Consider the following 13,390-nt stretch of genomic DNA (forward strand, 5'->3'; position numbering starts at 1 on the left):
GGCATGGTATATATTAAGAACATGTCTGTATCATTATATGGGAGGTTGGGATGGATTTAGGACCATCTTCTAGGGTAGATACCTGCAGGCAACGGCGTTTTGGTAGTGGGCTGGCGATAATGAAGGACTGCAGAGGTAAATGACGTAATGCACACAGCAGCAAGTATCCAAAACGGCGCCCTGCGCAGGACATCGTCTCGTGCGCTCCGATACTGAGATTCTGTACGCGCGTACGAGACTTTCCGAGAATGACCCAGCTTCATCGGTGCCGCAACAGTGAAGGCACGACATATCCCTGGCCTCAGAATCCTGAAGTGCTAGAGAAGTTCCTGGTACCGGCTAAACGATGACAGTAACCAGCTTGGTGAGCGGCACCCAAGCCGTAGCCTGTCTAAGCCCTACTCGCTCATGAGATGTGCCTCAAAGATCCGCATCAGAGCACGCGGTGCCTCATCCCTACCATTTCCTTGGATATTTAGGTATCCTGCATGCCTGTCTCCTTCCATCCCAGCAAGGTATTATCTCAATTTTAGTCGCTCGACAGTCCGTCTTATTCCGCCCCGGGGTAAGGCGGTTTGTCTCTGAAAGAATGGATAGAAACTGAAATCTTGACCTGTGCACCCGAGTGGCTCCATTTGGTAGCGCAAACCGCAAACCTAAACTCACCGGAAACGAGCGTATATTATCATGCTTTTGACAAAAGTAGTCGGTGTACTGTACAATCACGGCAGGTTGGAACAATGGAGTTTTCTGGATACTATTTTGCGAATCGTGTCTCTGCTACCTTCGTTTTCCATTTCCATCCGGTTCCTTGTCATCCATATCCTTTTGATCGTCGATACAGAAGCCCGGAACTTCCCCCCTTCCAAGAAGAACTCTGCAAAAACAAAAGAAAAAGAAAGAAAAAGAAAGAAAAAGAAAGAAAAAGAAAGAAAAAAACGTGGCCATTACCATCCTGAAACCAAGTGCGTCGGTCACTCCAGATAGAGGAGCGTCTGTCCCCAAACACGTTCAACCCAAACCGCGATTCCAATGAGAATTGCCACTTCTTCTTCTTCAACCTAACTGTTACCAAGCAGCCCATCAGCCTGCTCGTCATTAATGACCAACGAGTGGCCCGTCGCAAAAACTGGAAAGCGCAAGTCGTAAATTTCGTGAACCTCATGATTATACATGCTTTCAAGCCCCAAAGGTTGCGCTCCGCCGTGAAGGTCGGAATCATTCCGTGGAGGTCGCCAAGCTGGAATAAAGAGAGAATTGAGAGAGCAATTGTGAGAACGCTATCATCATTTCATGCAGATGACGTGGGCGCTTGTGATGGAAGCGACTGAGATAGTCGCGCCTGTGTCGTTGCGAACGGTGATGACAGGGGTGACGACCAACTGAACACGCCAGTGCTCAGCCTGCAGGATGTGAGGGTCAATGTTGGGTGCTACGCCGACCATGGTCTGAGTGCTGAAGCGAGAGCCAGCATCGGGAAAGCGAAACTCGAAGGTGCAGCGTGACGTGAACATCTTCGCAGAGATGGACCAGGCCTTTTCGATCATGTCACGAAGAGCATCATCGGCATCATCCAAGTTGGGGCCACCCTCGGACTCAGGCAGTATGAGAGGAGCGAGCATCTCGCGCAATTCGGCTTGGAAGTACTCGATACGGTGGCTGCGATAGGCGTCGTAGCGCTCATGGTTGATGCATGAGTTGACGATCGCCGCGACACGGTCAATGCAAACCTGGAGGGCACCGCCTTGGCCGGCTGTGACTTCTAAGTCAGCGTCAATATCAAGTAGCAGGCAAGGCTGAAAACTTACCAGGGAGGTTGTTCATCTCATAGCGTATCTCACCAATCTGGCGATCAGCGTCAACAGAGAAGCCCTGCCAAGCCTCAAAGACGAAGATGCGATGAACAAGCAAGTCGATAATGGCGCGAGAGATGAGACAAGCGCGGGTCATGCTGTCGTTCATGTGCTGTCGAATGTAGGACCAGGCTTGGTGTTCGCTAAAAGGAGAGTACAGCGTAGTCATGTAGCGCGCAATCTGAACTTCCGAGAGATGCAACATGACACTTGGGTCGATTGAGGAGGCAAATCGGAGCACCTAGCTCCGGGCCAGACCCCAAACCCCTTCGAAGGCACGAGCATAGCGCTCGGTATCGCCGCTGTCGTCTTGGCCGAAAGCTGGTACAGAAGTCAAGGTCCCGGTAACACTCGCGGGCTTACCGACTGATCTGCCGTTGCTGCCATGGCCGAGGGGGCCAGGGGTGAAGCCTCCGTGATTGTACTCAGCCGCGTGGTAGTTCTGACCCGAACATCTGGAGGGGTGATTCTGCTGAGATTGGGAACCACGGTGGGTGGGAGCACTATTGTAATACTGCTGAGTGGAGCCGAAACCAGGGGTTCTCGGGATCAAAGGAGAAGCCCCCGTGAAGCCAGACGAAGGGCCCTCGAGGTTGCCAAATCCAGTGCGGCTAATGGAGCGAGGCGTTGGGCTCTCAAAAGGGTCAGCCCTGGTGTTGAGGCCACGACGAGAGCCAGCACTTGATCCAGGTCCATAGCTGTAGCTATAGGAGCTTTCGGCATTGTCAAAACCGCCATTGCTGCTGCTATTTCCGGGATGAAACTCTGGAGCATTGGGACGGAAAGAAGAGTGTTGCGGGTTGAATCCTCGATGACCCATGGCAGTACCAGGGCGAGCTTGCATGGCAAACTGAGCACCATAACTACCAGAGAGGCCGAACTCGTTTGGCTGCTTGTAACCACCATTGAAAGAGCTGCGAGCATCTCCAGATCGCGAATAGGAGCGAGCTGGCGGCATCTGTTGCTGCACAGAAGCACCACTTGAAGCACGAGTCCAACCGGCGGAAGAAGTGGTTCTGTTGTCGGTAGGGCGACGAGAGTGACTGAACATGCCGGGATAACAAGTGGGTGGCCCGTGGCGAGAAGATGTATCGGGCATTCCGGAGATTTGAGATGGCTGCTGCTGGTAGTTGAATGGCTGCAGCGCATTGTCCATAGAAGGCATTGTCTCACTGTGCTCTGACTTGATGGTAGCGCGTGTCGGAACCAGCTGCTTCTGCACATTCTGAGAGCGAGGAATCTCATTCTCCTGCTGCTCCAAGGCAGCGATACTGGAAGCGCTCAGGGCGGTGATAACCTTGCCAGGTGAGCCTTCCTCGTTTCGCGTAACCAGCCACTGGGAAGTAGGACGAGATAAGAACTCCTTGACAGTCTAAGATTCACTTGTTAGTTGGTTTACAAATTGGACAGTTCTGAATGGCACATACCTCCACCAACTCCCGCATGATTTCCTGAGTGGTTTCTTCCTCGTTGTTCTCATGATCAAGTCTGGCTTGATACTCGCGCAACTTGTTCTTGTACTTCTCAGTCTCCACGTGATAGCAAGCGAGCCGATTCTCAACCTCATCATGCTTGCTCTGGAGCTCGGCATATTCACGCTTGAGGTTGTCGCGTTCCTCAAGCATGATACTTGCCTCTAGCTTCGTGGAGCAAAGGACCTTCTCGTTGTACTCAATATCGAGACGATAGTCAGCGACCTCGTTGATCGCTTGGCGAAGCATGTTGTTGACATCTTGTGCATACTTCTGAAGACCATCGCAAAGATCGTTGGCGATTTTGCTGGGGATTCCGGGAGTGCGGCGAATGGCCTGCTGCGTGGTCATGATACCCGCCTGAACCTGACGGGCAGGAATCCAGGCCGGCTGTTCATCTCAAAAATCAGTCATATTTTCAAACAAGAACGACGTTCGGGGTACTCGAGACGTAAAAGCAAAACAGTGAGGGACTTGGAATCCGAAGGGGGTGAAGAGGGGAGGGTGGGTAAATCAGGAAGAGGTAGCAACCAGAAGGGGAAGTCGACATACGTGGTTTCGGGCGAGCTCAGAACGGCGATTGTCTCGGATAGGACCGGCCAAAGGGCCGTCGATCTGGCAGTGGGCAGCCATCTCTGCGACAACTGGCTTGGAGTGGGCGAGATTGTTTGCTGCAAGTTTTCCCTTCTCCTCGGAAATGGTAGGAAGAGCTCGTTGGGCACGACGAACTTCGCTGTAAGGAGCGTTGGGAGTATTGCCAGGTGCCTTGACAGCAGGAGGGGTTGGTCCAAAGCCGCTTTGGGGCGTCGCAAAGGCCGGCCGATATCCAGCGGAGGAAGGCTCGGCAGTTGGACGACCGGTAGGAGTTGCCAAAATTGTGCCGTCGGAGCGAATAGACAACTTACCCGCACAAAAGCTGGTTGAATTCTGCGAGCGAGAAGGACCGCCGCGTTTGGCACTTCCTTGGCTGGGAGTAGTATGGAATTCTGGTGGAGCAGGAAGCTGATAGTTTTGATGGTAGTCCTGTTGATAGAGCTGGCCAACCCTGCCTTGGCAAAGTTCGGGGCCAAAAACGTCAGGAGGCGACTTCTCGTACACAATAGTACTGGCCGATGAGCTTGGGGTTGAGTGATGGTGCTGCTGGCGCGACGAAGAATTATCAGGAGGTGAGTGGTCGGAAAGGCGCACACCTCCTCGATCCTCTCCGGAGCTGTTGCTGTTATGTCTCAAGTCAGCCATTTTGGTTTCCTTCCTTTGTGGCCGTCGCAACGTGGGCGCCGTGAGGATAGGACGGATGATCCTATAGCACGGTATAACCACTAGGGAAAGAACGATAATGACGATGTGCGGAAAGAAGGTAATCAAAGGGTGTCTTGGTGGGAAAAGGGACGCAGCTGGGAAAAAACCTCACGTGTGGGAGGTGAGAGATTGTTGATTTTTGGAGTTCTGGATGGAGGGAGATAGCGAGGGGGAAGTAGAGAAAGAAAGGCGCGCCTTCCAGACAAAACAACTGACGCTAGCCTTTTCGGGAGTTGTGTCAAATTCACTTACCAGACGTGAAAGAAAAAGAAAAAAAGTAGAAAGGGGGTGTGAAGAGACAGATGAAGCTTCTGGTAGCTCGCCTGCCTTAGCCAAACTGATGTGAAGTAAGTTTAGCCAAGGCGAGAGGACAAGAATGTTATGCTCACCTCACACCTTCCTGTCTGCTTATATCCAACCCTAATGAACGGATAAAAGCAAGAGGAATAGGAGTGCTCCAGCTTTTCTTTTTAAGCCCTTTGGCAAAAACAGATAGGTTCCTTCCATACACTATATGAAAGCAAAGAATTCAGAGGGCAAGAGAGCAGCATGCCTCATGGCCCTCTACCAGAAGGATCTGGAGGAATGAAAAGGAGGCCAGGGAAGACTGAGGCTTTTGACACAGAAAAGAAAACATACATACAAGTTGAGCTCGCGTGCCGAGTCCAGCACACAAGACCTTCGTTTCGGGTGGTTAGGTTTTGTTGGTCGAATGTCCCAAATGCTATTGTTGAATCTTGCTAGGGTAGCCGAGGTCCAAGGAGGCTGATCGAAATCGCCCTGAAGCCAGTACCAGGACTATGCCAGGCGTCTTGGGGGCAATCGTGGAAAGCACAATCGAACTAGGGGGCAGGGGCGAGACTTATCGATCAAATTGCTCTCCAAACCCTTTCAAAGGTACGTATGCGAAGTTTGAGATTTTCTATTGCTTGCAAAGTGGCCAGCAAAATGCGCAAACCTACGGCGGCAGGCAGGGTAAACCTGTACTGTTCTTCCAGGAGTGCACTGCCGACGTTTCCCAACAGGCCACGCTTTCCGGATGGAAACTTTTGATTGTATTTGCTGGCGCTGAAGACTTGCTGCGAGAGCGTGGATCCTCGTCTCAGGGCACAGAAGGCAATAACAGGAGAGACTTATATTGGGGGGTAAGGTAGGGAGGAGGGAAGGGAACAATGAGGTGGGTGATGGAGGACGTCAACAACCATTCAAACAGGCAGGAGCTCTGACTACATGAGATCTTTCTTGTGCCCAACTTGCGGAACAAACGTGTAGGAATGAATATCAGCGTGCTATTAATCACTCTGTACTAGGTGTACAGGTCTGGACATGAAATTACAAGTACTTTTTCCATGGAGTGCTGCAGCAAACACAAACACTGTCTGTTCTTTAGAAGCTGGCAGATCGGCAGTCCTTCAGAAAGCGATGCTCAGAATAAGCAAGTGAAGCAAGCAATTTAATAAAGAGACATACAAAAACATGTAGCAATAGTGAAGATAGTGGGTGCTCATACTAAACAACGCACAGAAAGAAGAGATGAAGCACATTTTGATAGAAAACCAAATCTGACTGTGAAACATACAAAGGAAGGTTCATCAAGGGCCGCAATCTCACCCACGAGGGTCGAGGCGGAGAATGCTCAGCAGGTCGCAGGGACCAGTTCTATCTGCAACTTTGTCAAGAGATATGTGTCACATTTCCTATTAATTCGTGTTCTAATACGTGAAACTTGACTTGAACTATGCCTCCCTAAACCTTACCCGGACGCCAACACAATAGCCTGATACCTGCTCCACGTGTAGTGGAGGGCGATGGAGGGTAAAAGAAAGAAAGAAAAAAACCTAAGGTACAGAATCAGCCATAAGTAGTTGGCGATCGAATGTGTAATGTAACGTGTTTCTGCTGGAGAATCAGTGTGGTGTCGATCTTTTCTCCTGTGGTGATGATGGGTAGACCTTTGCTCTCTGGCCAGACCGCCGGCGACTTGGCCACCACTCGTTTGGTGGCCTTCGATGGGGACCAGAGCGGGCTTGTCTGCCTCGGGGATCTATTTGCAGCCGCATAGCGTCGCCTTAATAGTATGGTCAGAAAGAGAAATTGAGGATCATGTGTACCAATACTCACAGTGAGGAATCCTAGACAATATTTCTTCGAGGCCATGAATTAGCTTTCAGATCGCTCGTGTGCGAGAGAACAAACTGCTGTAGACGGCATCTACAACAGGTGACGCGTCGATCATCCTGCCTCCGAAGTAGCGACCGTTGAGACCCCTAATGGCGTTCTCGCCGCCCTGGACCTTATCGAATTTGAGGTAGATGTCACCCTTGGAGTTAGGGTCGACTGCGATGTGTACAACACGACCATATTTCTTTTCGGCCTCTTGTCGCACATCGTCCTCCAGCTCTTTGGCCCAGTCGTCACCATCCTCCCTGTCATCGAGTCAGCATCAGTTATCCTGGATTGACGGTGGTGGAACGTACTCTTCGGGGTCAAACATATTGTGCAGCACAACGCATCGGCTAGCCATACTAACGTTGACCGGTAAGGGCTTAATCTCGGTCTTGGGCTTCAGAACCTGTCGCTCATCTGCTCCGTTCGAAGCTTCATCAGTCCTGGCAAGTTTTCTCATCAGGGCATCACGGCTGTAGTTGTTAAAATTGACTCCGGCAACATCGGTGTCATCCAGGGCGCTGGCACCACCAGACTTTTCGCTGTCTCGTCCACCGGCACGGTCGAATGCTGATGTCTGCGGGCCACGTCCGCCAGCACCCGAGAATGCAGAGCCTTGGTACGCTTGGTTCTGGCCAGGGAATCTCTGCAACATGTTGGCAGTGCTCTCAGGGGTGAACTTATCGTTTCCGAGGCCAACACGGATCGGACGACCAGCAAGGTCGAACCCGTTCATTTTCTCGAGTGCCTCTCTGGCTTGGCTAGCTTCCCGGTACCTGAAGAAATGGTTAGCATGGGAATTTGGGGGCAAGGATACGAAAAGCTTACTGCACGAAACCATAGCCTCGGCTGCGTCCATTGTCATCCTTTTGGAGCTGGACAAATTCAAGTTCACCAAAGGGTTCAAAAACAGCCTGCAAATCCTGTTCGGTGACGTTGAAGTGAATGTTGCCAACGTAGAGTCGATGGAAGGGGATCGAATTTGGGTGTGCGCCGGTAGCGGTCTCGGAGTTGCGGACTTGGCGGTTCTTCTCGGCCTCTGTGAGCTGAACTATGATAGGGATACCTAGCAGTTTTTGCCCAGTAAGTTGAAGAGCTTGAGTGACAGATTCCTCGTTCTTGAATTCAACGTAACCAACTCTGGATGAATCATTAGTATCTGGGTCTCCAGTGCAAAGTGAAAACCTACCCCTTGGATCTTTGGCTGATGCGGTCCTTGACAATCTGGGCCTCGTTGACAGGGCCGACCTTTTCGAAAAATGCCTTCAGGTCGCGAGTGCGAAGACGGGCGGCGAGCTGCTGGACAAAGACAGTGCGGCGGTCCCGTTCATCTTCAGTAAGTTGTGGTGTTGCCTCACGCTTGGAATTCTCATTACGATCGTCGTCCCTTGCCCGGCGATGGTCCCCAGAGTAGCGATCAGAGCGATCCCGACGGTCGCGGTAGTCACGGTCGTCACGCGACGAGCGGTAAGAGCGGTGGGGTGAGCGAGAACGAGAACGAGAGTGCCTGCGTCCGCCTCTGTAATAGTCACCATCTCCTCTGTGACGACGTGAGTGACGGCGGTCATCATCGCGGCTTCTGCTTCTCCGCCTACTCTTGTGGCTGCCAGCGTCGCTCCGAGGGGTGGATGCCTTGTGTTCTTCCGGTGTGCCACGGCGGCTTCGAGTCGAACTGCGTTCGCGGCGGTCGCGGTCTCGGCGTCGACGATCGTAGTCGCGGTCGCGGCTTCCATCGCGGCCACGGTCGCGCTCTCGGCGCTCTGGGCGATCTCCATTAGGACGATCTTCCACCTCGGTGGTCTTTGGCTTGCTTTCGGTCGAGCTTTTCGCCGTGGCGTCAAGCAAAGCTTCTACGTCTAGACCGGACATGTTGACTGGAACTGTGATCAGAGAAAAAGGCGACTATGTTTCCTGTTTCGTCCTGTTTCGTCCTGTTTCGATGGGGAAGCTGTTCTCTACGGGCCCAGGAGCAGAGTTTTGTCGCAGTGATGATGGAGGGGGAAGGAGACAACGAGATTCCGTGGGATGGGGGAGGCTGGCTTCGTGTCAGAAGTGACTAGCGCAGCGGATTCACCAGAAAACCTTTGGGCGGGCAGGCAAGGCGTGGCTCATGAGTCGGGTTTAGGGACTACGGCACTTTTGGCCAAGCATTAAGGCACCTGAGGCACCTGGTAGTTCCCCAGGTGCCTACCTTAGGTACCTACCTACCTATTCGTACTTACCCTGCCAAGCACTGGCTACGGTCATTCGGGTGCCTTACCTAAGGTAAGCGACCAGGCCTAAACAATCGACCAGAGTCCAGACCGAGCCGCACGGTCTGAGTGGTCAACCCTGTGCATAGGATCTCATAAGTCACGTGACTATACAGAGTAATCATCCTCCCATGCTTCCGAAGTGTTTGTGTTGTCGAACTAACTTCCAACTGGAGGCCCGACCAGACCCCCTTTACAACTGCCCGTGAACTAGTCCGCTTTAACGGTTCGCCGTGAGCTGCGATCATGGCGTCGCGAAGGTTGCCCCGCTGGTTGGGGCACTGGACTTTCGCTTAGAGGTAGATATCAAGCCTGTCAACGCAGCGGTAGTGGCCAAGGACATGGTTTGAAAGTTGTAGAACGTGCTTTTCTAATTAAGGCATGGCCTACTGAATTGTGGTATCATTCAAAAATACTCTGTACTGAACCAGTCGCCATGACAAGATGACGACTCTTCCCATGGCGGTATCATAACTGCCCGGGGCGGTATAATACGCGACAACCACCTTGAAACCGTCTCCTCAAAACGCCTGGCGAAAAGACCCCGTTACTGCGTTAGGCACTCCTGCGAGCGTATATACATGGGGGCACATGTTGATAAAGAATGAGCAAAAGTCGCTCTCTTGGGCATTAGAATAGTCCCCCGAATCGTCATCGTGACAAGATGTATGAACGTTGGTCGATGAATTATTGCGTCTTGACAATGGGAGGCAGCTCGGTGCCGAAAATGCTATCCCAGAACCGGCTGGTGACGCCAAAGCCAAGCTCATAGTCAAGGAAGTGGTGCTGAAGGTGGTACTTCTTCAATTCCTTGTACCAGAGCGGCAAGTTCTGGTGGTGAAGGAAGTAATGCGTCAAGTCATAGCAGATGTAACCAAAGATGCCTCCGCAATAAACAGCGGTAGCGGCGTGCCAGCTGTACGAAAAAACCCAATGAGCCAGCTTGTAGAACGGCGTTGCGAGAACGACAAAAAGCGTAGGCGGCATGACGAGGCGATACTTGTCCATGGGTAGGTAGTGATGGATGCCGTGGAGGAGGAAATGCATGGTAATGCCAACTCGGTTGTCCGGAAGCCACCTGGTTTTCGCTGTTATTTAGCTGGAATTGCATAGCATATCATAGGGGCCGCTTACTTGTCAAGGTGGAAGAGGAAGCGGTGCAGGATGTACTCGATCAAGCTCCAGAGAAAGAACCCGAGCCCCCAATAGCAGACCTCCTGGAAGGTGCTGTCCATGCCCTCTCTGGCCAGATAGGTACCGTATGCAACTGGGGGGAGCCACGCCACAGGCACAACCCACCAAGGCGTCTTGGAAAGGGGCTCGAGGAAGTTTCCGAATAGTGGTGCAGACTCGCCGCCCTTGTAATGGCGAGGGCGATGAACCTGATCAAGGTAGAACTCCTTGCTGAAGCCCCCATACCAGATCTGAGGGAACAGTGGGCGGCTCAAGTCGAGGAACTTGTGTTTCTTGTAGTCATTGGTGTAATCCGTCTCCTTGCTCAAATCCTCCTCACTAGCCATGCCAGTTCGAGGATGAACCCACCGTTCACCATCCCAGAGCTCGCCATTCTCGTTGATCTTTGGCTCGTCCTCATGCTCCTGGGTCTTGGCAGCGCCATTGCCGTTGCCGTTCGCCTTCCCGTTCACATGTCCATTCGCCTTCCCGTTCGGCTTGTTGGCCGTCCCATTGAGTGACTTTTGAGAAATGACGAATCCAACCAAGGAGTCGTCGAGAACTTCGTACGCAGCCTCGGAGTGGGGGTGGGATGTCGGATCGCGCAGGATGGACTCGATGTCCTTGCCGCCGTAGTCGAAGACGAGGTCAGCGCCACCGGGATGGTCCTGGGCGAAGTCGGTAACGTCGTAGACATTTTTGCCAATCGTGACATAACAGGACTTCTTCGAATTATGGGCCTCGACCTCGGCGCGGGTGAAGGTAGGGAGAGTTCTCGACGGCATAGCTGCAGGTGGCGATCGTGAATAGGCTGCAACGGAGGACTGGAGGCGAAACGACTCGGTTGATGCAGACTGATTGCGACGGCCGATTAGGTAGTTAAGCGGTTGGCCGAGTCCAAACAGGACGGAGTGCAAAGTAGCGGTTGCAGAACAAAGAGAGTGGACAGTTTGGAGTCGCAGCAGGCAGTCAGTCGCAGGCGCTGGCGAGGGGGGAAAAAGAAGGGGCAAGAGTAGAAGCGACGACGCGGGAGAGAGAGGGTATTAAGGTGGTAACCGTGGCACCTTGACAGGTGTGTATAGTACAGATAAAAGGCGATCTAATGCGAAAAAAAGGAGCCAAAAGCCGGGAGGGCCGGAGGTAGGCAAGAGAGGCCGGGACTGAGGTTCGGTGGAACAGGGTGGTGAGAGACGAACGGTGACGGGGGAAGAATTAATTAGGGGGTGCGTTTGTTTTGGGGGATGAGTGGACGGGCAGGTCAGGGAGAAGCTCTCTACGCGATTGCCAATCTCTCTAGACCGAAAATTTACGGCGTGGTGGCGTTACTCTGGCACCTTGCGGAAGCTTGGACAGCCGATTTGTGGTTCCACTGCTCGACAACCTCTGGCGTTTTTTTTTTCCTCCTTCGATTTTGCTCCCTCTCATCCTTAAGGGTTTACTTTGCACTGTGTTGCTTGGATGCAAACCCCGAGATTCCCACCAGGAGCCACGCAGTAGGCTGGTGAAAAGCTGTGCCTGCCTCAGCTCAGCAACAGTCGAACACGTTCCCGAACGGGCAATGAGCGGCGGGGGGTGTGAGTGCGCAGGAGTAGCGGTATTCGTAAGGGTGCCGGTACAGGTACAGATACAGACAGATACAGGTACAGGTACGGAGGCCCGGGGACATAGGGATGAGGGGAGGGAATGGACGGTGACGGGAGTGGGTTCGCAGAAACAAATGGTGAATGAAATGTCAATGAGCATCTGCAAAAGTTGGTGTGGATATGGTGGATTCTGAGAGGGCAAACGGCGATGGGCATTGGCAGAAGAAAGAGTTGCATGGCAGTTTGGACCTTTGAGACGGGACTCGGGAGATGGCGACGCTAAGAGCACGCCTCGGCCGTGCCATTAGACGACGATAATCACCGAGCCTCCAGGTCACAGCAATGCAAACGCAGCCGAGTGTCGGCGCCGCTGGATCGTCCCGGGCTGACGGGTCCGTGCAGGAAATGCTTCTGCGACCTTGTGGTTTTGTTGGACGGGTCGTGGATTGGGCAAACATCTAGAGGATGAAGGATGTCGATGCGGTGTGAGGCCTCTACACTTCGTACCTTGGGTAGATGGACACAGTAGACGGGGTAGAGTTCTCACATGCGGGCCGTGGCTTGGAAACGAGGGGTAGTTTTGGGGCTTGGGGCTCTTGGTCTTACCTACCTACACCTATCATGGTCGCCTCTACATCTTAGCACCATCGGCAATGGGCCGTGACCCCCAATGAGCAAGATCGCAGCGAGTGCCGTGGCGCCTTCTGGCAGCAGCGGCGGTCTGTGGTCTTCTTAGAGCATTGTTGGGGGCGGCACTCTAGCACTCTGCTTTACAGCAGAAGCAGCCGGTGTCTTGCAGCGCACATGCAATGCGCTTGGCTTGCAAGATGCGACTTGTGACTTGTTGATGCATTGGACATGGTCCCTTTTTTGAGGAGATGCGTGATAGTGGCGACCTCAATCTCTCACACGTGCATGTGGCCTCGGGGCCTTTGCCAGGGCACACTGTGGCTTCGCCTGCGTGGTAGCTGAAAGCCGCGCGTTGGATTCGTCCACATCGACGTCCATCGTTGGCTCTACTCTGTATCTGCTGAGGTAACTACTCACCCTGGCAGAGCATTCACTTGTGTGTAAATTGAAGCTGTGAACCCAATTGGCCACAGAGTGTCTACCTACCTACATAAGGTAGTGTACTTACACACAAACTCCCCCGCACTTGAGCTGCACAAGTCGCTGTCAAATTGAGTTGAAAGTCAAGTCGCGCCCAACTTTTGGAGGAAGTGGATGAGGAAACGAACACGGCGGCTAGACCAACCAACCTTGACTGCCAAACATGCTTGATTACCTCACTGGGCTGGGTTTCGAGCTGGGAAGAAGCCTGGACATTGTCAGGCACCCTCCGACTAGCTGCCGGGCACCCAGGCCTAACCTACCAGACGCCATGTGCTTGGAGAGGAGACCGTCTCACCAGCTGCCTTGCAAAGACAGCCCTGCCCTACGAATACCTTTGGCGCTGAGCTCAGCACCATCAACCTTGCAGCTGCGATGGCACGCACGCCTTAAAGAAACAGGAAGTTTCTTCCAGCCACGCATCCTACTATGCAGTATGTGACCCCCGGAAGTTTTCCATTCTCAAGCACATTAACTTGTTC

The 13,390-nt window shown here is 52.8% G+C and overlaps 4 protein-coding genes across 4 annotated transcripts; all 4 read right to left on the minus strand.

Annotated features, from left to right (window-relative positions):
* Positions 1-974: 974 nt before the first annotated feature.
* Positions 975-1,222, minus strand: GCG54_00003409 (uncharacterized protein; the record flags this gene model as incomplete). Its single annotated transcript, XM_045403482.1, is given in 2 exon segments — positions 975-1,061; positions 1,073-1,222. The coding sequence occupies 2 exon segments, from the start codon at positions 1,220-1,222 to the stop codon at positions 975-977; spliced, it is 237 nt and encodes a 78-aa protein (XP_045259670.1).
* A 64-nt stretch (positions 1,223-1,286) lies between these two features.
* Positions 1,287-4,564, minus strand: GCG54_00003410 (uncharacterized protein; the record flags this gene model as incomplete). Its single annotated transcript, XM_045403483.1, has 5 exons — positions 1,287-1,753; positions 1,809-2,034; positions 2,119-3,225; positions 3,281-3,715; positions 3,878-4,564. The coding sequence occupies 5 exons, from the start codon at positions 4,562-4,564 to the stop codon at positions 1,287-1,289; spliced, it is 2,922 nt and encodes a 973-aa protein (XP_045259671.1).
* Positions 4,565-6,791: 2,227 nt separating this feature from the next.
* Positions 6,792-8,659, minus strand: GCG54_00003411 (RNA-binding protein rsd1; the record flags this gene model as incomplete). The annotated part of the gene is made up of 4 exons (XM_045403484.1): positions 6,792-7,050; positions 7,102-7,566; positions 7,619-7,930; positions 7,980-8,659. The coding sequence occupies 4 exons, from the start codon at positions 8,657-8,659 to the stop codon at positions 6,792-6,794; spliced, it is 1,716 nt and encodes a 571-aa protein (XP_045259672.1).
* Positions 8,660-9,729: 1,070 nt separating this feature from the next.
* On the minus strand, positions 9,730-11,000 carry GCG54_00003412 (Ceramide very long chain fatty acid hydroxylase SCS7; the record flags this gene model as incomplete). Its single annotated transcript, XM_045403485.1, has 2 exons — positions 9,730-10,120; positions 10,177-11,000. The coding sequence occupies 2 exons, from the start codon at positions 10,998-11,000 to the stop codon at positions 9,730-9,732; spliced, it is 1,215 nt and encodes a 404-aa protein (XP_045259673.1).
* Positions 11,001-13,390: the final 2,390 nt, after the last annotated feature.

Source organism: Colletotrichum gloeosporioides, assembly GCF_011800055.1.
Source record: "Colletotrichum gloeosporioides strain Lc1 chromosome Unknown consensus_74, whole genome shotgun sequence".
In the NCBI taxonomy this organism is placed as follows: domain Eukaryota; kingdom Fungi; phylum Ascomycota; class Sordariomycetes; order Glomerellales; family Glomerellaceae; genus Colletotrichum; species Colletotrichum gloeosporioides.